General features: G+C 50.5%; 1 protein-coding gene across 1 annotated transcript; it reads left to right on the top strand.

Annotated features, from left to right (window-relative positions):
• Positions 1–220: 220 nt before the first annotated feature.
• Positions 221–20,211, top strand: IP6K2 (inositol hexakisphosphate kinase 2). Its single transcript, XM_027467522.3, has 6 exons — positions 221–375; positions 13,157–13,441; positions 15,548–15,770; positions 16,432–16,607; positions 17,883–18,058; positions 19,427–20,211. Exons 2-6 carry the CDS (start codon positions 13,240–13,242, stop codon positions 19,922–19,924), a joined length of 1,275 nt encoding a protein of 424 aa, XP_027323323.1. The 5' UTR covers positions 221–375; positions 13,157–13,239; the 3' UTR covers positions 19,925–20,211.
• The last annotated feature ends 5,701 nt before the right edge of the window (positions 20,212–25,912 follow it).

Genomic DNA, 25,912 nt, shown 5'->3' with positions numbered 1-25,912 from the left:
TGATGGGGAGGCCGGGGAGCCACCGAGGGGGCATTATTTGAGTGTATTTGGCCACTTTCACTGATTTTGGGCAACAAACAGGGGCAGGACCCCATCCACCTCAGCGGGGCCCTGAGGGAGCCGAACCCCCGCCCCCCCCCCCCGTCCTTCCCGCCCCGCTCCCCTAGCAACAGCGGCAGCTGGCGGCCGCCCAATCAGCGCGCGGCGTCGCGGGCGGAGCCAATGGCGAGGCGAGCCCGGGGGAGGGGCGGGGCCTCGGGCCGGGGTGGGGATGGGAGCGGGGAGCCGGGAGGGGGAGCCCGGCCCCGCGCCGCCATTTTGGCGTGTGAGAAACAAAAGAGGCGAAGCCGCCGCCGGCGCCGGCCCTGACAGCAGGTAACGGCCCGGCCGCCGCTCCTCGGCCCTCTTCTGGCTCCGTGCCTTCCTCAGAGTCCCGGGGGTGGGCTCTGAGGGGTGTGTGGGGGTCCCCTTTTAACCCTCTGGGGTGTGTGGTGGGGGCTGGGGCTGGCTGTGGGGTGAGGGTGGGATGGGATGAGGTGAGGTGAGGATGGGATGGGATGGGATGGGGTGAGTGGGATGGGATGGGATGGGATGGGAGGGGGTGAGTGGGGTGGGATGGGATGGGATGGGAGGGGGTGAGTGGGTGGGATGTAATGGGATGGGAGGGGGGTTCCTGCCCTGGTGTCACCCTATTTATGCCCTGCGCTGAGCTTTCAGCCTCATTCAGCCCCGTCCCACCTCGTCCTGCCTCGTAGTGCCCTGTCCTGCCTCATCCTGCATCGCTGCCCCCACCGGTGCAGGGCTTGTGGAGTGGGAGGCCGCGGTGGTGTGGGTGTAGGTGTTGGTCTGGCTCACGGAGCCCCTAAGGTCAGAAATTCCCCCCCTGACACGGTCTGGTGTTGGTTTGTGAGGTGTCATCCCTGTGTGGGACGTGCTGCAGGTTTGGGGGCCGCTGTAGGAAATTGCGGCATGACAAAACGGCAGGTTGGGGAGCGTTGCGTAACGGGATGCGCCGCTCAGCAACGCCGCCGCGCCAAGCGGGAAGCGCTCGGGGCTGGCTGGCGGTGTGGGGGCCCTCGGCCCCAGCAAAAACACCGGGGTTGGGGCTCTGGATGTCGGCGTTCAGCTAAAGGAAATAAACGTTATCGCTGTTGATGGAATAACAGCCTCTCGGTAGCTACGCCCTGATACGTCCTTGGCCTGAATTGCACCGTGAAAAAGTACACATGTTGGAGGCAGATACCTTCCCCGATAGCAGCTGGAGCCTAATTGCCCTTACTTCTAGGCGGTCGGCTTTTATTTTTTTGCCGTGGTGCCTTCTGTGTCCCATAGCTGCTCAGATATTTAAAAAATGCATCCAGTGTGTGTGTGTTTCTTGTCCTCATGGACGTCTACGGGGCTCTTCTGTGCTAAGTAATGAAATGGGAATTTTAGTATTTAGCTCTGGAATGGTTAAGCTAATGCTGATCTGAGTTGAGCTAATGCAGCTCTGAGTTCCTCTAACTTTTGAGTTAGTTGCCGTGGGATATGTTACTGGTGTTCAACATGTGAAATTAACTGGGAATAGTACAGATCCAATTTGATCCTTGAGAATAAAAAGATCAGGGTTATTTTGGCTTTTAAATGGCTCAAACAGTTGGTATCCATGCTCATAGCTTTGTTTATGTCAGATGAGTTAATTTGTAACATTTAAAATTGCCTTTCAGTTGTATTTGGGTATTTTCAGGATATATAATATCCTGGAATGGAAACTTCTTTTGTATACACATGCAGGAGCACAGCAGTATGTGTGCTTTAAAATGGGTTTGCTACCTAACGCTTGCTTCTGTTTGGGTCCTTGAGCATCTTCCAGACAGTTGATGTAATTTGTGAATGGAGGGGGGGAGGGAGAACAACAGGGAGAAACCATTGAACAGTAAACATCCAGGATTGTTTCTTCTCCTAAAATAATCTCAAGTGACCAGAAATGTAGCCTGGTTAAGCCTTGCAGGAGGGATTTCAGGGAAGGACTGTAAGATGTTGGCAAGGATTATAGCCATTCATGTATACTTCTTTCTAAAAAATTAGAACCTTAAATGGGGCCAAGTAGCTTTTCATAAATTCAGATTCATTAATGTAATTGAAAGGCTCTTTTTCTCTCTCTTCTGCGTTTGCTGTTTATAGCTTTCTGGAGTAATCTGTTAACTTGTCTGCAGTACTTTGGTTGTACAAATAACATAAAATTTATTTTGCTATCTCTTCTCGAAACAAGGTAGATCGGAACCAGCATAATGGTGTGCCACAGAAACTTGGGATGGAGCTGGAAAGCTGGATAGCGGTCAGGCATGTGAACGCGAGGCTGTGCTCTCTGAAAAATTCCTTCCCTACCAGTTGCTTGCAAAGAATACTTCAGATTTGTCGGGCGTGAGGTTTTGTAAAAGCAGGATGAGAAAAGATGTTAAAGAAAGAAACTCTCAGCCTCCTGTCAGCGGTTGGGACCGCAGCCAGATCAGCGGTGTGGTGACACTTTCTAATTGTCCTCTGACCAGCTGGGGGGTGAGAGAGGATGTTTTCGGGATGACATTTTTTCTTCTGAAGGGTGGGGAGAGCAGGCATGCCTTGTCATGAGGGAGAGTGCCTCGGTCTGTCAGCAGCGTTGCTGTGGTCACAGATGTCTGCCTAGGTTAGGGAAAGGTGGTGGCACAGGGTGTGCTGTCGGGCTGATGGTGAAAGACCCACTGGTGATAGAGACTCCACAAAGAAATCTCACCTAAAGGGATGAATTAAACAGTAGTCACTCTTAATCTTTAAATCTTCACTGTCTAAATTCAGGGAACTCAGGTAAAGGTTGGGAATTTGGGGCTGGCTGGTGTTAAATGTCACTTATGTTGTGATCCTCTTCTGAGGGCGTTTGGAAATCAGGAGAGCCGGGTGAGCTGGTGCTTCCCTGAGCTCTGGAGCTGCTCCAGACCCACAGCATGTGAAGTAAGTGCCTCTGTGGTGTCCCTTTGATGCTGCCCTGCCTGGGGGAGCCGCGCTTCGCATGGGAGAGACGTGGGGCAGCCGTGGCCAAGGCGGGGGTTTGGAGCGAGGCATGGTTTGATGTGGCTTGTGATGCTGAGCCAAGGTGCAGCTTCCTCCTTTTGAAGCCGTCGGTTGTTTTCCTTCATATTTCTGTGCTGGTGAACACAAACTAGACACAAACGGACACAAACTAGAGGCACAGCAGCAGGGCAGGCAGGTATCTCTCTCTGGGGAGGACAAACTCGCTGCCTCCACGCTCTGGATGTGCTGACGCTCGGCTCGGCCCCGTTGGCAGGCGGCTGCGCTCGGTGCCTAGGCAACGCGGGTCCGGCCGAGCATCCCCGTGCCTCGCTCCCAGAGCTGAAAATTTTCCATTGCAGGGGAGAGGATTTTTCCTCTGTCTCTAATTCTTTTATCTGGCTTTCCGTCGTGCCCAAGGTGAATGTATCTTTGAAACGGTATAGGGATGGTTTTCAGGTATTAAGAAGCCACACTATGTGGTTTTAAGGTATAATTGTAGGTGGACATTTCTCTAGCTTTTCTTAGAAATGCCTCATACAATGTTATCCGTGGGCTTTTCATAATAACGATTTGGTTTCAAAATAATTCTTTTTCTTCCCCTTTGCAAAAAGCCCTGTGACACGACATAACGAGCTGGAAGCAGCCAGAATATTTCTGTCCCTGCAAAGCCTGAAATTCTGCTGATGCAGTGGAAGCAAAATTGTTCAAATGAAGGTTGCTTGCTGATGGTTAATCAAGTGTTTAGGAGCTCAGAACCATGACTGGGTCCTCTTGACTTGTGTAGGGCTAAGTCTCTGAGGTCCTGAGCCTGCCTCTGAAAGCCAGGGTGTGTTGGAATAGGGTAGTGATAACCTTCATAATGGGTACAGAAAGTACTCTCGCTGTGCTGGCCATCAGGTTCTTAAATTATCTTTGATGACTCCGCACCTGGATTGCTGGTGCGGATGGAAGGTCTTTTTCTGGAGGTAGCTGGAGCCAGCGAGTGCCCGGGTTTGCGTTGTTTTACTGGAAAAAGTCAAGGTTTGCCCATAAAATGGCTTGGGTCTCTGAGAGCCCTGCTGGGACTAGCTGCGTGATGGATGGTTGGGAGGCAGTGCACGAGCTGGGGTTGGTTTGGGGCTGTGATGTGCTGATCGGCCAATTAGTAGGCCCCACAGAACCGCTAATTAGTGACCTCACACAGCAGCCTTTTGGGGTGCTGCAAGCCTTGGTCCCTGTGTTCTCACCCTGCTGTGCTGACAGAGCTGGAAGGAGCTGCCGAGATGGGGACGACTCGCTGAAACTGATGGTGCCCCGGGTTGTGGATGGGGCAAGCAACCCCAAGGGCAGCAGATCCAATTACGGGGGCTGTCCTTCCTCGGAAGATGGCATTAGGAAGAAGGAAGGGTTTGGGGGCTTTATGCCAGAACGAGACTGGGATCACAAGTCCCGTCGAGTCCGTGATAGAACAGGCACAGCAGAAATGTTGATTTTCTTCCTGAGGCACAGATGGCTCTGACGACAGTACCCAAATAGCAGCGCGGTGCTGTGATGCAGAAAACTTCAACAGTGCCTGAAAGCCTATCAGGGATTGTGGGTGCTGCCTAATTTTATGCTTATGGAGGATGGCAGCTTCCTTCTAACGATTGCTCTTTTGCTTTTCACATATTTTTCCAGAAGAACAGCACATTAGCTGTCTTGTGCCTTGGATATACGTTAAGAACATGATGGCAAATTACCCTTTTAATCTGACGTCAGCCTACAGATGATTATTTAGTACCTTATCCTGAAGTGGAACTGCGGGCACAATAGGCACCGTTTGGTATCTCTGAGGTGTTAGCTCTTTCAGAAGGTTGGTTCCATTCAACTAAAGGTTTGAGGTTAAATTTGGGGGATGTGTTCGTACTGAAATAATCAGCTTTGCAACAGGGAATAATGCAGGTAAGCAAATGAGGAAAAATTGGGTTTAGCTCAATATAATTAGCTGGTTTTATGGAGAGAAGCCTGTGAACATTAAACCAAAGAGAAAGTTCTAGATGAGGGAACAATGTGTTGCAGAATCACTTCAGAATTCACAGAATTAAGTAGTCTCCCAAGGATGAGGGGTAAATTGAATAAAGGCTGATGGAGGCACAGCAAGCGGAGTGGTGAGAGGAGGGCTGGCTGAGGCTCGTTCAGTTGAAACAAAGCCTTGTACGTATTTAACTGTAAATGCCTAATGGTGGTTTCTTGTGTTGAAGAGTGAATAATGATCTAACATCACGGCACAGTTTGATTTGAAAAAAAAAAAAAGGTCTATCGTGAGCTTGATTTTTCCCTGACACGTTTTTTTCTGACAGTAGGCTGTTTCTCGGAAATGCAGAATTGGAACATGAGCACAGCATGGATGGTGGTGCAGTATTGCAGGGTTTTGAAGAGAAAATAGTTTTTTGGCAGTCATTCGGTCTGAGCCTCCCCTTTTGGGTTCGTGATGGTCTCTTTTTGAAGGCACTTGTGCCAATCATGCTTACTCATGCTCTAAAAATTTCCTGTAAAGCAGCAAAGGTCTTTGAGGGCGTAAAAATTATCCTTGTTGTGTCCCAGGCTAATAAAATTTGCTCTCTTTTTTGCATTATTGAATGTATTTCAGCCTGCTGAGGCATGAGAGCAGGGCAGCCAAGCTCCTGTGAAAAAGCTTTCTTTTGTGGATTACTGAAATTGATAAGATTGTTTTCAAGTGTTTCTGTAGGGCTGTTTGCGTATGTAAACTGTGCGAGATGAGGATGGATTAATTCTTTGACAGTAATTAGTATGGTGAGCCTGTAATTGGTCCCAGATGGTGTATTGGGAGATCGCTGAAAGATGAAAAACATAAATATTTTTTTAAAGAAACATTTTTTTAATGTTAGCGGGCATACTTGTACAAAAGGCCCTTGTCCCTTTTTATACTGTAAATAAAATATTATTGTGGTTTTACTGTGCTGTGTTGGAGTCCTTCTTGTAAGACTCCTGTCCTGTCCTTACCTGCTAGTGTCCAATCTATACTTGAGCAAGAAGCGTGGTGAAATCACTCTTCTTGTGTTCTGGAATTAAATTTCTGTAGTGCTTGGGCATCCTGGAAGGAGCTCATGTTCAAGGTCTTAGGACCTAGTTTATTTCGTTATCCCTTCAAGCAGCATGGAAAGGGGAAGAAGAGCGTGTAAAATTGCTGAATCATGTATCACCTCCCTTTGGGAGGCTGTTAGTTGGTTAGGGATGTGTTTTCAGTAGCTTGAAGTGTTTTGAAACAAAGGCAGTTTCAAAAGATCTGTGAAATGCATCTCGTGAACTTCAGCTGCTGGGAAGAGAAAACTCCATCTGTCATGAGCACCAGAAGTAACGCCTCAAAGCCAACACTTGGGGAACCATGGCCGGAACTGTGGATGAGCATTTCGGGTCTGCTTCCTGGCTCTGTCTGGGTTGTTTCTGACCAGTTTCTTCTACAACAGGTTCCTTTTTTTTGACCAGTTTCTCCAAAAAGGGACTAAACGTTGTTTGGAGTATGTTGATGGTAGCAATGAGTATGTGTATAATTAGGAGGCATGAAATAGGTAACTGTAGGTTGTTGGCACCATTCTCCTTGTACTTTATTTATAGATTATCGTTGTTTGGCATGGCATTCCTGGAAATTTTGGCTCAAGGAGTTGGACTGGATTTGGGCATGGAAGCTTGAGTTTTGCAGCCTTATCCACTTGTCAGGCGCATGGCTTGAATATTAGGGGCTGGGATTTCTGGAGGGCATGCAGACAGAAAATCCTTTCTGTAGGTAAGCAGGTAAGACCTTTGGAAGGGACTTGATAGCTGCACTTCAGAGCAATTCTCATTTAGGGCGACTTGGTCACAGCTTCAAGGGCCAGCCCGAAAGGTGCCGTGTCCTTTGGTGGAGGGGTTGGAAACACAGCTACCAGGCTGCTGGCTTCATGGCAGTGAGAAAGGTGTGGACGTGAATTTATTTTAACTTCAGTGCTTGAATTTTGCTTTCTTTTGTGTCTTGAATAACACTTTCACAAGTGCAATCCGTGCAATTTAGCTCTTGCTGTCATATTTTCGGAAGATTAAAGGCCGAATGCTATTCTGGCTTCTCCATTACAAAGGGCAGCATTGTCTTGTTATAGCAACTGGTGTTTTTAGCCACTGGTGCCAGAATGCTGTTTTAAGATGGATCAGTTTCTAAATAGGAAGTTTAAGTAGCTTAGCTTTGGTGGTTCGGGTTTCTTAGTTTCCATGGCATTTTTTACTTGGAAAAGAGGCTAGTTGTTAAATTACACAATCCCTGGAAAAACTGCACGGGTCAGAATTGTGTGTTCTTTTCTGGCTGGGTATGCTTAGTAACCTGTAACTTGGCTCTATTTTAGTTTTAGGGAGATAAAATAGCTTTGAGGAGTAAATCTGGCATTTCTCTGCAGCTTTGTGTCTGTGGTTGTTAAGCTTGCAGATTACAAAGGGTGTAGGGAAAGCCAAAAGTGTTGCTTTTGGGTACTTTGTACTCTTTGCTCAGAAAATCCTCATTGAGGTTGGAGAAACTGCCTCCCTGGCTGAGTGGCTACCCTACCTGCTCCTGGTAATGAGAAGCCAGAAGCTCTTGGAGGCTGCCTTGGTTACGGCCTCGCTTTCTAAGACAAAATGTAGGGGAACTGGGCTCTCCTAGAGGTGTAGGGCTGGTTTAAGGGAGGGATGATGCTCCTGCATGAGGAGCAGTGCTGGAACATGATGCATGTCGGGCTGTTGTGTTTGTTTGGTGAGGTTGTGTTCAGAAGTCCTGTTGAGAGCTGCCACAAGACATGGTCTGCAGCTGTGGGGTTACATTCATGGATGTGAATGACTCTTAATTTGTGGGGCAGCGGCTTTCTCTCGTCATAAATATTGCTGGGATTGGGGTATATTTAAAGGAAAACATCAGAACTCCGTGTTTAGAGAATAAAAGGAGATAGTAAAAATATTGATGGTTTTTATTTAAAAAGTCCATTATATGCTGAAAATGTACTTCTTTCTGTATGTTTGTCAATACTGGAATGCTTCATCTTTTATTTGCATGTTACAGGTGAACCTGGTGTTGGCCAGGAAGGGCCCGGCGCTCTCCCTGCAGAAGGGGCTCTCTGTAAGAGGTGCTGGCTTTCTCCTGGCTGTGGGTATTTCAGGGGGTTCTCCTGCACATCCGAGTTGTTTGAAACACCCCTGAACTTCTTTGATTTGTTCAGCACTAATTTTGCAGAGCTGTAAAACTGGTAAAGGCTTAAAAAAAAATGGCGAAACTTTTTTAGAACTAACTGCTTCCAGCTGTGTTTTGCTTGTCATGTGCCAGTGATGGATGAGCCCTGGCACAGAGCACAGGATTTTCTTAAAAGCTGCTGCCAGTGGGTGTGTTCCAGGATTTGTTGCTGTGTTCCTCCAATAGCCCAGCAGGAAAAGTGTACACAGCTTGGAATGGGAGTGCCTGTAACCGTGTGGAGGAGGGCTGCTGCCGCTGTAGTTTGTTGAGCTGCTGAGCAGGTACTTTCCACCTGATCATAAGTCTGCTTTTTTTGTTGGTGGGAGTCTTTTGTTTGTCTAAAGTTAAAAACAGGATGGGATTTCTGCCTCAGTGGGCCAAGATTGGTAGCTGGTTGGTTCTGTCATCTTCCCAGAAGGGCTTTGCAAGCTTCTTTTGTGTAAACTGTGTTCCAGAATTCCTGACTAATTCTGGCTCCCTAGGTCCATCTATTTCGTGTGATTTAGTAAACAGCTTCAAGGAATCTTTTTTCTTTTCCTGGTGATTTTTTTTTCATTGTTCCTACCTACCTCAGTGTGCCACTGCAATCACCACCTGTTTGATAAGGACAGGTTAGAAGAAAATACATCCTGTGTCAGTACTTCTAAGAAGACTTTCTTCTCTTGGCCTGCCCCAAGCACCTTGCTCTCCACAAGCACGATTTGCTTTTTTGGATTTTTTTTGGTGGGGATGAGCCCGTCATTGCAGTGCCTGACTCCCAGTGCCCTTGTGGCTTCGTGGCAAAGGATAGAGCAGAAATATTTCTGCCTGGGGAATGAGCACACTCCTCGCTGTGGAGGAGTTGATAGCTCACTCCTTGAAGTGTTCCTGTTTTTTTACAAAGCCTCATCCTTGCTCATCTCTGAGTACATGTCCTGGAGACAACGTAATTGTCCTTAGATTGATGAATTTGCTGCAGAGGAGCTGAAGTAACTTGGCTTGCATAGAAACTTGTGGCTCAGCTTTTTTTTTTTAGTGGGTTCAATACGTGGTGTAGTGAGAAGCATCACAGTCTCTTGGCCCAACGCTGCACTTAACAAAAAGTTTTTTTTTCCAAAGTAATCTTTGTTTAAAAGAGAGCTCAGCTGAGAAGTTCTCTGGAATATAGGGTGGAGTATTGGGATATGCTGTCCAAATTTGTGTCTTTGCTCCTGTGTTTAGGAAAAACAAAATGAGAACTAGGAAGCAGTATGCTCGCCTGTCGGGTCTCCCCCTCCTAATTCTGTGGCTCTTCCCCCAGTGCTGGAAGCAACATTAAATCTGCTGTGCTCCACTTGCGTTCCTGCTCTTTGGGGAAGGGCTTTTTGTTTACAGCGAGAAACATTTTTGGAGACTTTACAGTGCTAGCACACACATGTAGTGAAGATGACCTTTTCCCTAAAAATCAGTTACCAGAATAAGCGATTGCTTTCTGTAAGCACGCAGGATGTCAGGCTGGGCTCAGCACTTCTATCCTAACGAGAAAAAAATGCCAGAAAGTAGCTTTTACTGTTTAACCTTAATTACTTTGTTGTTATTCAAGATGGGAAAGGTTTCAAAAGCATGCTGCGGGTCTGTTTTTACCTTATTTAGAGGTATAATGATCCTGAGAGCTAGGAATCTGGTAAAACAGTTGTGATAAAAGAATGCAGAAGGTTGTTTTTTTGCATCGAGACACAGTCAGCTGTGCAGGGCTTGGTTCCTATTCTGTGTGCAGCTTATTTCTAAACGTTTTGTGTTTCTGATACTGTGCTAAGGTAGCTGGAGGGTTGGGGTATCCCCGTTCCTGTCTTAAGGTCTCGTGGAGTAAAACACAGCAGAGCAGCTTCAGTTCATGAGCCAAGCAGCGAGTGAAGTGAATGTTAGAAGCAGTTCTTCACTGCTCCTGGATTGGGTACGTGTGCTAGTAGATAAAATAGTGCTGTGTGGAGGAACAGCACTGGTTTCCGTCACGATGAGCCACAAGTTGAGCAGGAACTTTGAGCCTGGGCCCATTTAACCAGCCTCATGGCTCTGATATCCCACCGCCGGGTGCCCCGTGCTGTTTGGTTCACGTCCCTCACTGCTGGTGACAGAGCAGGAGAGGAGGCTGGCCGCCTGTGCTACACAGGGACTTGTAGCATGCCCGTAAGCACTGCAGCTCGTTAGGGATGTGGTAGCTCGTTAGGGATGTGGTAGGTTCTTGGTGTGCTTGTTTCAGCTGTGAAGGGTCGTTCTCTCTGGGCACTGCCGTGACTTAGCATCAAGATCTGAGGTATCATCCCAGCCCTGTGCACAAGGCAGGTGTTGGTCTCACCAGCTCTCTGTAACTCTCCAACACTGATATTTGCATGTTCCTCCATCCCTTTTCAGCTGGCATTCATTTCTTTGAGTATTCTTCAAGTTGAGCCAGCTTTGGCTGCTTTATTGGGCCATGGATTTTCCTTTTCTGTGGCTGGCTGTGTGATTTGCTCTTTCCTCAGAACCACGGTGGCTCAGCAGGGCTATCACATCGTGCAGAAGCTGTGCCGTGCACCAGCTGTCAGCTCCCCCTTTGCACTGCCCAGCGAGCTGTGGGAAGGCAGGCAGAAAGCTGCCTTGCTGCAGAGCTGACTCGAGTCTCTTGGGAGCTGCGGGTGGCCACCTGACGTAGAAGTCTGCATTTGGGGAACCAAATTCAAGCAGACTGCTTCGGAGGGCAGCTCTGCATCAGAAAGCCTGCTGTCACAGGGGCTGGGGGAAGAAAGGAGGTTGTTTTTGTGAGCTGGTTGTGCAGGGAGCAGTCGCTGCCTAATTGAGAGCTGCGCTCTCCAGAGGCTGCCCTCGTTAACGCAATCCCATGCGGGACGCCGTGGAGAATCTGTAAGGCCACGAAATACCTGCCAAAGGATCACCTGGGATCAATTTTAATTTTTAAAACTCTGCAAGGATGAGTTCATCGTGGTGTTCTGCCGCTGGTTGCCTGTCATGCGAGGATGGGAATAAGATGTCATCACACAGCACTCTTGTTTTATAGATTGGGGTTTGTAACATCTTTTGCTGCTTACTGTGAGAATGGCATTGCTCAAGCTATTGTTGTGTCTAGACAAGTTTGTTTGCCTCCTCCGAGTTACGTCAGGTTTTTCTTAAAATGCTCGACGCTTGTGAAGGAATTGCACATCTGTTTGTTTTTTTTCTTTCCCCCGATGTGTTTTTCTGAACAAAAGGCTCCATCAAAGGCGCTTTAAAGCGTGTGGTGGCGGGGTAAAGGGCAGAGTACACCGAGCCTGAGTGTAGCGTCTGGGAAAATGCTGGAAAACAGCTGGTCTGTGCGCTTTTTGCTCTGAAGAGCGTTGAAAACAAGCTGGGTATAGAATCAGGGGATGTACTACAAGACTCTAGGATATCATTTGAGAGTTGTGCTGTGTTTCTGGAAGACAAACCCAGCAGGGCTCGTTAATGCAGGCACAGTGAAGCTGTCTTTTCTGATGAGATTTCCCTGCTTCCTCTCGGTATTCCCGTTTGCCTTGTGGTCACGCAGCCCAAGCACTCTGTGTTTGACTGGTGTAGATGTTTCTAACATTTCTCGAAGCCTGCCTAAATATTGCGTAACGGCTATTTTTGTAATATCAGAACTATAAATAGCCCTCGCTTCGCGGGCCCTTGAATGGGAGCCAGGTCCGGGTCTTTCAGGAAAGCGAAGTGGTGCGAGCAGTCGGGCTGTGCTCCGGGAGCCCATGGGGTGAGGGTGGTGCACACAGCGAGGGATGTTGTCCATGCTGCTTGGGCACCTGTTAAAACAAACACCCTGAGCTGCTGCTAATGAGCTCCCTGAAGACGTGTTGGGTAAACCAGGTGCCGGAGGTGCTTTTTGCCAGGACAGGGGTGTTGCAAGCTGCTTTCTAGGTCTGAGCAGGTGCCAGTCGGTGTCTGTACCCCGGGGTAAGCAGGAAGGTGGCCTCAGGATCAGGGGCCACGTGCTGCGGTGCTGGTGCTGTTACAGTCACGGCTGTGCCGGTGTGAGGCTCCCTCTGCACAGGGTCTCGCCGTGAGTGCCTAGCATCCAAACTCCCGAGTCCTAAAATCACTGCTGTGTTACACAAGCACAGACACACAGCAGTTCCCTGGCAGCACGTAGCAGGGCCTGCCCCTCTCCCTGCTTCTCACGGGCACTTCAGGCTGTAGCCAGACGGTTTTGGCAGTGGCAGGTGTTTGGGGTGAGGCTGGGGGGCTTTCCCTGCCCGCTGCTTGGTGTTTGGGGTGAGGGTGCCCTGGGAGGAGCTGCACGGGATGAAAAACACCAGGAAAGCAGCTGGGGAGGGAGGGGAGGATTTCGCTGGTTTGGTGCTGTTTTTAAGGGCCTTAAAAATAAAGGGCGAGGAAAAAAAAAAACAACTAGCGGGTGTGTAGTAAGCCGCTATCGATCCGCGACCTGTGGGCAAACATTCCGGGAGCTGCGCTGATCGATGAGCTTCCCCGAGCAGCTGCTGGTTTCCAGTAACACCCCCGTAGACCTGCAGGCTGTGCTGCTAGCGGGTCTGCTGCAGCCCTGCGGCCTCTGCTCCCCACCCTGGGAGGCCGAGCAGTGCCCTGCGAGCTGGGCGATACCCACGGGGTAGGGGGCGATACCCGGGGGTACCCCCGGGTATCGCCCCCTACCCCGTGGGTATCGCCCCATATCCCATGGGTATGGCCCCGCAGCCCCATAGCCCGGGGGCAGTGCCCACGTGGCCACGCCCCCTCTCTCTGGCCACGCCCCCTCCATCGCCATAACCACGCCCCCCCTTATTTACATAACCCCGCCCTCCTACTCTCAAACCGCGCTCCCCATTGGCTGGCGGGCGGTGGGCGGGGCCAGCCGTGGCGCCCTTCTGGGCGCTCCCCCCGGTGCGGCCGCAGTGGTGCGGCGGTGCGCGGGGCTGAGCGGGCGCCCTGTGCTTTGCTCCACAGCCGGCCGCGCTGCAGCCAACTCCTCGCCACCGCCACCGCCACCGCAGCCGCCGTCCCCTGCCTCTGTCTAATGCGCTACAAGGATGAGCCCAGCGTTCGGAGCCATGGAAGTGGAGCACTATTCCAAGGGAGTGTTGCTCGAGCCCTTTGTCCACCAGGTCGGGGGCCACTCCTGCGTCCTGCGGTTTAACGACAAGACCATCTGCAAGCCCCTCATCCAGCGGGAGCACCAGTTCTATGAGACCCTCCCGACGGAAATGCGTAAATTCACTCCGCAGTACGAGGGTAAGTCGGCGGCGCAGGGCTGGGCGCTTCTTCCTGTAACTGCGAGCGTGCCGGGCTCTCTGTTGGCTCTGAAGTCTCTTCTGCAGGAAGAGATTTTAGGGTTCTCTTTTCATGTATTTTGATGTTGTCTGAGGCAGGGTGGAAATGCTTGCCAAGTTGGTGTTTGGGCTGACTAACAGCATTAGAGTAGAGCAGCTCTGCTGGTGATAGCCCATATATCTCCCTTAGGCACAGGTAAGTAGCTAACAGCTTGTAAATGTTCTCAGTAATCCTCTGCCGCTTTTCTTGTGGATTCATATTTTTTTTTGCCACTTGTTTAATGTCTGTTTACAGGGATTTAATAAGATCGGTTGCTGGTGTTTTGTGTGAGCTTAGTTGTGGTCTCTCTTATTTTTGGATGTGTCCTCTCTCTCTCTCTCATTTTGATCACAATAAATAAATGTCGGTAAAGTGTCTTGTTAAATGTGTGCAGTGTTGTTTCTGCCATTAAGGAAATGAAAATTCATGGCATTGAGGTAGGCAAGGATCAAGTAGCCGTGATGAGGCTGAGTCAGATGTTATGTAGGAGTGGAAATTCCAGTTCTCCTGAGCGTTGCGCTAGTTAACAGAAATACTTCTCTTTCCCTGTGGTATTCCATCCACTGCTGCCCAGTGATTAATAAATAATGACCGAAGCATTTTTTAAACGGAGTTGCTTTTTAAAGCACACTGACTTGAACAGCTGTTAAGGGTGACCGAGTTTTGCATACTGTTTGTAAAACTGGTGGAAGACTTCAGAGGAGATGTTGCACAGTTATGCTCCCTGCGTGCTTACAGAGACGTTTTGGCACTACATGTTCTGTTGGACTGGAAGAAAATGTGGTCATTGAATGATACTTTTCACCATGTAATAGAACAATTGTACCAGTGTGTGTGGCTTTTGGGGGAGTGTGGGGAGGGATAAGGGGCCTCACTTGGTCCTTCTCTGTTATTTTTTTTCCAGGATAAAGCCAAAGGCCACTTGCTGGCTGGTTTTTCCCCCTTTTTTTCCTGTTGCCCTTTCCTTTGTGGCAGCAGGACTATCAGTCAGAGCTTCTGCGCTCCCTGCCCCAGCTACTGTAGGTCTCAGAGCCGCCTGCCCAGCTCAGAAGTGCCAATCTCTCGCCGAGACCTCTCCCCTCTGGCCTAGTGATGAGCTGCAAGAACTGTGCAGATTGATTGATTTGAGAATAAAGAGAGAGGACTGAAAAATAAAATTAACAGACAATTCAATCGTTCTGGCTCCTTTGCTAAGCGTTGAAATGTGCTAATGTGGCACTAAGGGCATCTGTCAGAGCGCTCTGCTAAGACTCCTAAGACGCAGTGTAGTGCTCTAGAGACTCTTGAGAGGGAGGGTGAGTGAGAAGTGCTCTCAAGGTTCACCTTGTTTCTGTGTACCACAGTCAGATTTGTTCTGTATTGCATTCTGTTATTTATTTCACGAGACTGCTGCGTTACCAGTATCAATAAAATATATTCCAAAACAGAGGGGAAAATGTATAATTAAAGATGGTGGTTCTAAGGGGGGAGCGTTTGGACTAGTTTCTTTTGTAATGCGATGTTTTCTTGTGTTGTTACTCTGCTTGCAAGTCTTTCCTGTCCCCTGGGGTTCAATTAACCAGATCTTGTTTGGATAAGTGTTCTTTGTTTTGCTGCCATGCAAAACTTGCAGCTTTTGGTGTTTTTTTTTTGTGCAGGTCACTTCTCATTGCAAGATGTTAACACATGCTTTACATCTCACTTAGGGTCAGACCAGTCAGGTTTTTCAAATTAATAAAAGCTTTTATTAATTGAAATTGTCTCCTGTTATTATTTGGTTCTTAATTCTGTATCAGAGAGAGAAAAGAACCTTTTGTATTGTTGTCTTGTTAATGTGATGAATTGTCTTTTGTGGGGTGTTATTTTTGTCTAGGTCTTTTGATATTTGTTAGGTTGGCCGATGAGGTTTGGCCTGTGGCAAGATAGAAACTAAGGATGAGGGTAAGAGAAACCAAAAGTTGCTCTATTCTCAGTGTAACATTGTGTTATAACAGGCTCGCTTATCACTTCAGCAGTTGACAGCTTCTTTTGTTTTCTCTCTCTCTTCAGGTGTGGTGTCAGTGAGCTTTGAAGAGGATGAAGATGGAAACTTATGTCTAATAGCATATCCGTTAAATGGGGACCACGATAACTTGGAAAACTTAGATAATTCTGACTGTGAACCCAAAAGTAAGCTGTTGCGATGGACTAACAAAAAGACAATGTTGTTAGAAAACGAAAAGATATCTAAGGAATGGGTACGACAGCACAGGAAAGAGGAAAAAATGAAAAGGTAGGTTTGCTGAGGAGAACCGGACTGCAAAGTGTTAGAGCAAAACATATTTTTCCTGCCAAACTGGGATGCGATCTCCAGAACTCTAGAGAATTCTCCAGACCTCTAGCTTTCAGTTTCTTTTCTCGTGTTGTTTTTCCTGATCTCAGTGTGGTCAGGTTCAGTAGTGAAACTACTTTGTGCTCAGCCTGTGTAGCATATTGAGTCCTTTTCGCTGCAATCAGTTGAGAAAGGCTTTCCAGTGTTGGACAACATCTATGACAAACAAGCCACCACATTTCAGCTCTGCTGAGGGACCCTGTTAGTGATGTATTCCTGTTGTGATGCATTGTGCTAAACCACTGTCCTTAGCAAAGGGTAGACCTCAGAGTATTGCTTATTTCTGCTGAAGTAACTCAGGTGAAGAATGTACAAATAGAATTACTAAATGTTCTGTAACGTGACTCGGCTGTATGCTAATCTGTACTAATTTGGAAGTAGCTTTACAAAGGTTGATACATTACTGATTTGGAAGTTGTCCAGTTGTCCGTAAAGCAAAACAAAACTTAGGCTAGCTGGTGGTGAAGGTGAGCAAAATAGATGGAAAAGTTGAACCCACTGATGAACCTTTCAAGGAGCTTGTTTTGGGATTTGACTCTAATTTGCTGCTTCTGTTTTCTAGTCACAAATTGGAAGAAGAATTTGAGTGGCTGAAGAAGTCTGAAGTTTTATATTATACTGTAGAGAAAAAAGGAAATGTCAGTTCACAGTTTAAACTCCATAATCCTTGGAGCATGAAATGTCATCAGCAACAGTTACAACGGATGAAGGAAAATGCAAAACATCGGAATCAGTATAGTATCCTTTCCTGAAAAGACCTCATGACAATGGAATGAGAAGGGCTCTGCTTTTTATTTCTTGGATGTGACAGATAAAAAACTCAGCGCAGGCTTAACTGTAATCCAGAGAGACTCTGTGAAGCAGGCGTTTACTTGGTGACTTTGAAGGGATTGCCAGCTCCAGAACACAGTCTCTTGCAGCATGTAGTAAAGTAGCTAGGCTACAAAATCCAAATAACTTGACTTAAATCTACATACTGTGCATTAATGGAAAGGCTTTATAGTATGCTGTGTTTGGGATCTTCCACAAAACCAGTTTATTAGTGTAAGCTTTCAAGGGAGAAGGGGAGTGCTGTGGCTTTTTTTCATTGGCAAGAACCACGAATATTTGTGTGTGGTATTGGTGATCTTAAAAACTAGCTTCCTCTCTGCCTTTTCAGCAACTTCTCAGTGTTGCTTTAAATATAAGGGGTAGGATGTTCTGATGCAAGGAGTCATCTGCCTCTAGTAGTCTCTTCATAGTGAGACTTTTTGATAAAGAAAAGCTGGATATAAACTGTCAGGATGGGAGTAAAGAAAGAAGTGACAATGTGCAAAACCTGAAGCACATGTCCGGGCTCTGCAGCTGTAGGTAAACATCTCCCCCCCGTGCATTCTTGGGGGTTATTGCATGCAAGCCTGCATACAGCAACGAGTAAATCCTGCAAAAATATTAGTATCTATATGCTGTGGTAAGCAAATTTCCCTGTGTGAGGAGTTCTGGTGAATGAATTACCAGAACAGCTCGGTGACTAAAACTGTTCAGAATGGTAGAAGGTACTTGATGGCTGATATCGTCATGGCTTCACTGTCGGTGATTATTGAATTATCTAAGTACTAGTGTGTAATGTCTCTGAAGCATATCTCAAATGTTCTGAAGTACTTTTGAACTTTGGCATTTCAGATGTGGAAATGCTTCAGCATTTTTTCAGTGGGAACTGAAGCACATGCAATCTTAATTTCCCACAAAGGAAGAGAGGTCTTCTCTTAAGTAGGCAGTACTTCATAATTCTGAGTCTGGCTCTTCTGCCAGATCATGTTGCTGTGTGACCTAGTTACATTTTTCCCACTTAATGTAGAAAATCATTTGTCTTCTCTAGAGACCATTGTTACTGGGAATAGATATCCACTGTGATACCAAGTGTTACCAAAGTTTTGGTAGGCTACTGGGTATGCTTAGAATGAAGATTGTGACGCTAAAATCTGTCTCTGCTAAGCTGTATTCTGCTGTGAGTGTTGTTCCTTAACTAGCCAGAATTCATTTTGCTGGAAAACCTGACATCTCGATATGAAGTACCATGCGTGTTGGACCTTAAAATGGGAACCCGACAGCACGGAGATGATGCATCAGAGGAGAAGAAGGCCAATCAGATTCGCAAATGTCAGCAGAGTACATCGGCTGTTATTGGAGTCCGAGTTTGTGGCATGCAGGTGAGAGGAATTACATGCAAGGGGACAGGCTTGCATCTGTTTCTCTTGGTGTTTTTTTGGCTTGTGTAGTAATCCTGTGCTTCATTTCCTTCTATGAGGGCAGTGAAGCTTTTGAGTATCACTTAGCAGTTGGTGGCAGCAGCTGCAGGAGCAGCCTGTAACACCTTCTGCATCCCAGTGGTTGTGTTCTGTGAGCAAGGAAACAGACCCCTGCTCCATAACAGTAACTGAAAAATGTGTAGTAAAATTATCGATGTGATTAACATCTTAGGAGAGCATAAGAAACAATCAAAGGTCTGTTGGCACACGTGTTTTAAATAAAATGTGGAAATTTGCCAAAATATTAACTAGCAGTCAGGTCTGTCTGGCAGACTTCGCAAAGCCATGGGTCTTTCACTGCTTAAAGTGGAGCTGTTGTGAAGTGTTGACAAGAAGAGGATTAATAAGCATGGTAGGACTATTGGTCAAACAAGATAGTTGCGTGGACTTTCACCCGAGTTGTTTACTTGTTTCTGTATTCCTAGAGTGACAAGTGGGAAACAACTTGTTTGTTTTTGAGGCTTTTCCGAAGCCTCTCTCCTCCCATCCAGTAGATTCCAGGAATGCCGGCAGTGTTTGCTAGGACTTGTTCCCCAGCATGACTCTTGGCATGGTTGGTGTTCAGCTCCCTGTTTCAATTCGGAGAAAAGCACGAGGCAAAAACAGAAGTGTGGGAGCTGCATTCCTAACCACAGCGCTGGGATTTGAGCAGGGCTGGCTTGTCAGTTCGTTTTCCAGTATAGACCTGTGGAGGAAAACAGAGGCACCTGCAATCCTTACGTGATGCAGATCCTTTGGCATTACTGAGCTGTGTGATGTATGGAACACTCCCCTGTAGGAAGGAATCTTCCTGCAGGAGCAATTCTGACTTCTTTGAAATTCAGAGGATTAAGGGGCACACCTTGTCTTGTGAAGAGCTGGGTGCTGTCACTTAGAGCCCAGCGTTCTGGGCCTCGTGGTGTGCCCCTGAGCTGGGGCAGGTAACGAGCTGAGCGAGTGGCTGTGGTACAAGCCAGAGCTTGACTTTGGAGATCTTGGCCACAGCTTTCCTAATCTCACTTAACCTCCCCACTCTTACATTCCAAGTGGAAAAGCTCAAATCTAAACTGAAGGAATTTTCCACTTCCTCTGTGCTTCCAAGCTCCACAGACACGGCTGGATCTGTTGTTGCTAACAGTTTCTGTAACTACAAGAGCAGTTTTAAGAGCAGTACATTGCCTTGTAAGAGCTTTGCATAGCATTGTCTCCCACACCTTGCCCCCATGTCTTCGCCTCAGTGTCGCCAACAATTTTAACTCTTCTTTTCTCTTGTGTCCTTGAAACTTGCAGGTCTACCAGGCAGGCACTGGCCAGCTGATGTTCATGAATAAATACCATGGAAGAAAACTCTCAGTCCAAGGATTTAAAGAAGCACTTTACCAGTTCTTTCATAACGGCAAATACCTGCGCAGGGAACTCTTTGAGTCTGTTATTAAAAAACTGACTGAACTCAAGTCTGTCCTGGAGAAACAGGAGTCGTACCGCTTCTATTCGAGCTCCTTGCTGATCATTTACGATGGGAAGGAAAGGCAGGAAGTCGCTGTTGACTCAGACCCAGAGGACTTAGAGGACCTTTCAGAGGAGTCTTCGGATGAGTCAGCGGGAGCATATGCCTACAAACCCACCGCTAGTACTGTTGATGTTCGCATGATAGACTTTGCCCACACAACCTGCAAGTACTATGGAGAAGATAGCGTGGTACATGAGGGCCAAGACACGGGTTATGTTTTTGGACTTCAGAATTTAATAGATATTATTAAAGAAATAAGAGACGAAAGTAGCGAATAAACAGTGTGAATGCACAGCGGTAGAAAGCACTATTGTGACTCTTTGTATTCCAAAATTATTGGCCACTTTCTGGTGGTAGGAATCCTTACAGGCTCTGCAGGGATGGTCCCATCAGAGTCAGACTTGTTCGGAGGGCATTTACTTACATTGGTGCTGGACCTAGCACTGGCAAAACTTGGTATCCTTATTTATTTTAACTTTCTTAAACATTCCATATTTGATTACTCAGATACCTCTGTTATCCCTGTGTGTATACGTTCCAATAAAATTCTTTTTGGTCATTGTAAGCACTGCTTCTGTCCTTGCTGCTAGCTGAGGAAGAGGTGAAGTTCCGAGACCTTCTTGGGTGCGTAATGCAAAGGCAGTGTAAGAGCAGCACCTGGCTCGTTACGCTGCGTGTGGAATAACATCGCTGCTGGGCTTCCTCTCAAGAGCCACGAGCAAGTCCAGTGGAGAGCTGCCAGCCTGGCTGGGGGCCGGAGCACCTGCCTTTGAGGAGAGGCCAAGGAACAGGGCCTCTGTAGGTCAGGGAAAAAGAGACAGCTCAGAGCAACCAAATGCACAAAGGCTGGATGGAGACCTCCAGAGGTCTCCTGGCCAGAAAAAAAAATGTGACTTCAAGTGAGAACTTGTCTTTTAAAATAGCCAACAAGCTGTTTCCAATTTCAGGACCTTGTAAACTGAATCCCCTGCTGTGTAACCCGTTTCTATATACATTTTCTTAATCTAGGCTGAGCCAAGACATACGTAAAAGACTCCTACAGGATTAGCTGTTACAGCAGCTCCCAGGGCAGGGCTGCAGAGCCTGAAAGTTACCCTAAGTAGCTTAAAATCTTACTCGGGACAAATAGGTGGGAAGAAGTGTCAAAAGGTGAGAAAACAGCAAATAATGGGAAGAAAGATAAGAATAACTCCACTTTTTCTTTTGGAAGAGGCCTGTTTATTTACCTAGGTGTTATTTATCTGGCCCTTTTTCGCTGGCTGACTTCTCCCCTTGGGCAGCTTGCAAGTCATCGTGATGGGGCAAGTGGGAAGCGAGCTGTGAGCACAGGAGCACAGGAACGCTGCTGCTCATTGCAGCTGTCCGGGATAAAGCGGCGAGGGCACGCAGAAATGAAGGGGCTGGGGATGTGGGTGCTGCTGGGGTCCTCTCCCCAGCCCATCCTCTGCCCACAGGTGTGCCGAGGCAGGGGGACACGGGGAAAGCTGCAGGTACAGAGCAGCGAGGTCGCCCTCCTGAGCCCCTGGGTACCCCTCAGTGTCTGCAGGGAGCATGTGATCGGCGGGGCGACGGCCTGGCTGTTGCTATCAGCTTCTGTTCAAAGTCTGCCTGCTGCCTGTCCTGTGCTCTTTTGTACTTTTCTGAGAGGTTTTTTACCTTTACTCTTGCAACATGAGTCGGTGGCGGTTGCTTTTCTTGTTTGTTCCATAGTGTCCGTGCCCAATCTGGTGTCAGTACTAAACATTTTTTTTTTACGTTCTGCGGTCACCCTGCTGTTCCGTGGCCACGCTTGGAGGTGGGCGGATTCCACATGAGCCAGGTTTGTCCATCACCCACTTGCCATTTTGTGCTTCGTGGGGCTTAATGCTCAGCCCCGCTAAGCTGCTCCTGCCCCGAGCTGTGAAAATACCCAGGGAGGCGCTGGGTCCGTGGGCTCCGGGCATTTTGGTTGCAAAATACTTTGGGCAGTGATCAGCAAAACTTCCTGCTGGCTCTCCACGCTGTGCCCAGGTGTGAGTCAGTGCCGGGAAGCAGGAGGAGGATCGCTGGCAGCAACGTGACGTTTCCCTTCGGGTTCTGCGGTGCCCTCTGCTAACGCCGAGCTCCTGGCAGGCGCTGCAGCCACCCAGCACCGCTGCAGAATATAAATAAGCCCGCCTGTGCGGATCCATCCGATACACGGTTTGACTTTGTAGTCTGAAATTAGCAGGGATAAAGTCCTCTAATGCACTCGCGTTACGTCTGAACTCGGGAGGGAACTCATCAAATCCGATGAGAACAATCGCATTTGCTCTGATGCAAGCTGCCTCCGCAACAAGCCCTCTTTGTTCTGCTGCTCGCAGGCAGGGCTCTGCCCGGGAGGGCGGCGTGACGGGGCTGCAGACTGCTCCGAGCCCCATGGAGCAGTTGGGGTGTGCGATGGCAATTATTGGGGTGCAGCGGGTGCGTGAGAACGGGGGGAGACAGAGCTCACTTCTGTTACCCCGCTTAAATCCTTTTGCCACCCATTTTGCTTGCCAGAGCAGCAAAAGCACAGTCAGGGAGCGGGACAGGGCGAGCAGGGACAGCGCAGGGACAGCTCTTCTTTTAGATGCTTTAAAAGGAGCAAGATCAAAGCGTTGGGAGGAGGACATCCCTCGCCGGCCCGTGATCTAAGCCCCTTCTGGTGCTGGCGCTTGGCCCAGCCCGCGTCCTGCAGGGTTAAGGCGGGGGCGACCCAGCCAGCGAGCGGCTCTGAATGGAACATTATCCTGCAAAGTTCAAGAGCAGGGCTCTTTGCCTTCCATGCTGCTCTGCACAAATCCCTCCGAGCGGTTCCTTGTGTTTGTGGAAAGGGAATTACGTAAAGCCGGGCCTCGGCACGGCACCGGCGGGGCTCCTGCTGGCACCCCTGGGTGCGGGGCTGCCCTGCCTTCCCCTGGGGCCGTGCACGCAGGACACTTGTCCTGCCTTGCTCCCTTGGGACCTCTGCCCTGGGGCTGTGTGTTTGTGCGAGGCTTTTCTTCCAATACTCCTGTTTTGCTCCTGTTTTGCTCCTGTTTTTCCACCAGCAGCGCAGGGTCGATGCTGGCAGGCAGCAGCAGGCTGACCTTGTGCTCCGGAGATGTCCCCTCCTGGCCGGAGGGACACCCGCGGGTCACTGCAGGTACCGGGGAGGAAACCTAAAGCAGAACAACCCCTTCCCGTGGCTGTAGGGCACGGAGAGCTGCAGATCGAGCTCTACTTTGGCTGAGGGTGATGCTGAGCGCACGTCCCTGCTCCCCTGACCCCTTCCTCGTGGCGCCGCCGGCTCCCCGGTGTCTGGTCCCCTCCCCGGCCGCTTCCTGACGCTCGGAGGGGACCCACCTTTTCCTGCCAGCCCTCCTGAGCACCCCGCCTTCCCTCCGTGATGGCATTTCGAGGGGAAAAGCAAGGTGCAGCGCCCAGTCCGGGAGCTGGGCACCCGCAGCCCTTCTGCCTCCCAGCACGATGCTGCGCCGGGCTCACGGGGACCTCTCGTTACACAAATAGCTCACTTTTAGCCCAAAAACTGGGGCAGGAGGCGGCTGCTGGGACTCTCCACGGGGTGGCTGGATGGAGATGAATCGCATTCCTGTGGCCGGAGCTGCAAACTGAGCCCCGCTTTGACGGCAGGGACCTGCCAGCAGCGTGTCCCTGGCACTCGTGGCCTGAGGAGAGCCTGGCGGGTCCCCGGGCTGCGGAGGAGGTCCCTTGGCACAGGGCAGCCCCGGGGATGAGCTGGGGCATCACGGCTGCGTGTGGCAAGCCCTGAGGGAATCCACGAGCACCCACAGCCACAGTGGGACTGGGGTGTCCGTCTGTCCCACACAAATCTGTCTGTGGCACTGGGAGCCGAGGGTCCTGTGCTGGTGCTTGCCCAGAGTCCCCGGGGCTGGGTGGGGAGGACACGGAGCAGCGCGTGGTGTCCCGGGCCAGGCCGGGAGCTGCCAGGAGGCGAAGCCGCCTTCCCTGCATTGTATGGAAATGAGGGCGAGGCCAGCGGCCTCCCGCAGCCTTCGGCCTCCCGCAGCCTTCCCTCGCGGCCTGCGGCTCGGCGGAGGCAGCACGAGGCCCACAGCGAGGCCTGGCAGCCGCCACGCCGGGCTGACAGCTCCTGGTGGGCCCGTGGGCTCCGTCCCACCGCCCTTTTTTCCATCTGGGACTCAGCTGCACGGAGCCGAGGGGTTGTTTTTTTCCGAGCGGAGCCGCCCGTCGCAAAACCCACGGCGTGTCCGCGCGTGCAGGCAGAGCCCCCGGCTGTCCGCGCCCGCCGCGCTCCCTCCACCCGTCCGACCTTCTGTCTTGGTCGTTTCTAGGAACTGCAGCTGTTGACAGCAGCTGGATGTTCCTTCCCCACAGCCGAAGGAGGGGCCCTGGGTCCCGGCCAGGCTGTCCATAGGCTCCATGCACCAGCGTTGCGCAAGGCAGCCCCGGCCGCTCGGCTCCTTGCTGCTGCTTCCCATTTGGGGCCCCCCAGCTGCCTCACACAGCCCCAGTCTGGCTGTTCCCTGCTGCTGGCCGTGTTTGGGGGCTTCTCTTTGCCCTGATTTAGGGGAGCAGGGTCCCACGGGGCACACAATGGGGATAGTGGCAAGAGCCAGGTGTCCCTGGTGGCTGTCCCCCTCCTGCCATCCCCTCCGGGGTGCCCACCAACAATGTGGCCTGGACCAGGGAGTGTTGAGCCTCCTGCTCCCAATGCTAATGATTTTTTTTTTCCACGAGGACAGGTACTTGAGATGCCATCAAACACCAGGCTGGCAGAGCAGCCTCCCAGGTGCCACCTCCCGGTGCCATCCACGGCCACCCCGCTTCCCGGTGGCCTCGCCCGGTTTCCGGAGCCCGGGGTCCCCACGGAGCCTCCCTCCCTTCCTGACTTTTCACCCGGAGAGGCCCCGCGGGAGCACAATAATATTTGCACACCTAAAAGTGGCAGGATCGATCCCGCTGCCGTTTCGCAACGTGTTGACGACGCGGAGCCGTAGGAGCGTGGGCAGCGCCCGCGCGGTTGCCCTGCGATCCTATAAGCGCCCTTGGGCCTCTGCGCAGCACCAAACCCCTGCCGGAGCAGCCCTCTGCCCTTGTTAGGGGCTCTGGGGGTGCTGCAGAGGGGGTTGAAGGCCTCGTGCCTCCTCCCTGCTCCACGTCCAGGCCTGGGAAGTGTTTTTTCACGGTGGCGGATGGCGGTGCTGTTATCGGGGGGGGGCTGAAGGTCACCTCCCGAGTGACGCAGCGGGATCCGTACTCGCTGCCCCTAGATAAATCACCTGCGGCTCGTAATTAAGAGCCGGTTCCTCACAGCCACGGGCAGCAGGCGCTCGCCCCGCTCTCGGGATGCCATCAGGGGCTTTATGGGGCGGGCAGAGCAGTGCCTCGGCTTCCCCACCCCGGGGGAGGAAATCCAGGCCCCTTCCTTGTGCGCCAAGCACAGGGAGCTCCCGTGGTGCCACGAGGCTCGTGCGGGAGGTGGAGGCCTCCACGTCCTGGTGCTGATCCAGAGGTTCCAGCACTCCTCACCCTGCCCTGAACCCCAAATACCCGCACCCCTGTGCCCCCGGGTGTTGGGCATTCGCTGCCCGGCCCCTTGGGGCTAACTGCAGGGCTGCAGCGAGCGGCGGTGCTGTGGGGCTCCTGGAGGGGCTCAGGAGGAACACCCAGAGCTCGAATATTGTCCAGAGCAAGGAAACCTCACCCTGCAATCCCGCTAATCTCTACGGAAACACCAAACCACTCCTGTTTCGGAGCGCTGCCTCTCCACCTATTCTTTCCGTGCCCTCGGCTGGCGCCGGGTGATTTCCATGCCCCCCCCCCCCCCCCCCCCCAGCCGGGCAGTGACCTGTGTCCTGGGGGAGCACGGCCCCGCTGGGACCCCGTGGGGTCAGGGCAGCCCCAGCTGTGTCCCGGCAAGGTGCTGCTTTTCCAGACACGTCCTAATCACCTTCCCAAACATCCGTCCTCGAACTCGGGTTGGAAACCGCCCCGAGGGTGGCTCTGCAGCACCAGGGTGCTCTCATGCTCTCACACCTGGGTGTCCCCGTGCTTTGGGACAACGCACGCAGCAGAGGGTTTTTTTTTGGGGTGTCGCATGCCGGAGGGCACCGTGCATGCCCTGGGGTCAGGTAGAAGCACCCCATAGCCGTGCTGCGTGGCCTCCCCAGCCGGCGGTGCTGCAGGGGGGTGCTGAGGGCTGTGGGTGCTGCAGTGCCCGGCCCTGCAGCCCTCGCAGCGCTGCTGCATGCAAATCTGCAGCCGAAATGCGGCCGGGTGGA

The sequence above is a fragment of the Anas platyrhynchos genome, chromosome 13 (genome assembly GCF_047663525.1).
Source record: "Anas platyrhynchos isolate ZD024472 breed Pekin duck chromosome 13, IASCAAS_PekinDuck_T2T, whole genome shotgun sequence".
Classification (NCBI taxonomy): domain Eukaryota; kingdom Metazoa; phylum Chordata; class Aves; order Anseriformes; family Anatidae; genus Anas; species Anas platyrhynchos.
Note: the sequence above shows the minus strand (reverse complement) of the source record. Positions and strands in the feature narration are given on the sequence as shown.

Excerpts from the sequence above, each read along its gene's own strand:
- IP6K2 (XM_027467522.3), top strand. The coding sequence starts at position 13,240 with ATGAGCCCAGCGTTCGGAGCCATGGAAGTGGAGCACTATTCCAAGGGA. Across the intron at positions 13,442-15,547 it reads ATTCACTCCGCAGTACGAGG|GTGTGGTGTCAGTGAGCTTT; the intron begins GTAAGTCGGCGG and ends CTCTCTCTTCAG. Across the intron at positions 18,059-19,426 it reads TCCGAGTTTGTGGCATGCAG|GTCTACCAGGCAGGCACTGG; the intron begins GTGAGAGGAATT and ends TGAAACTTGCAG.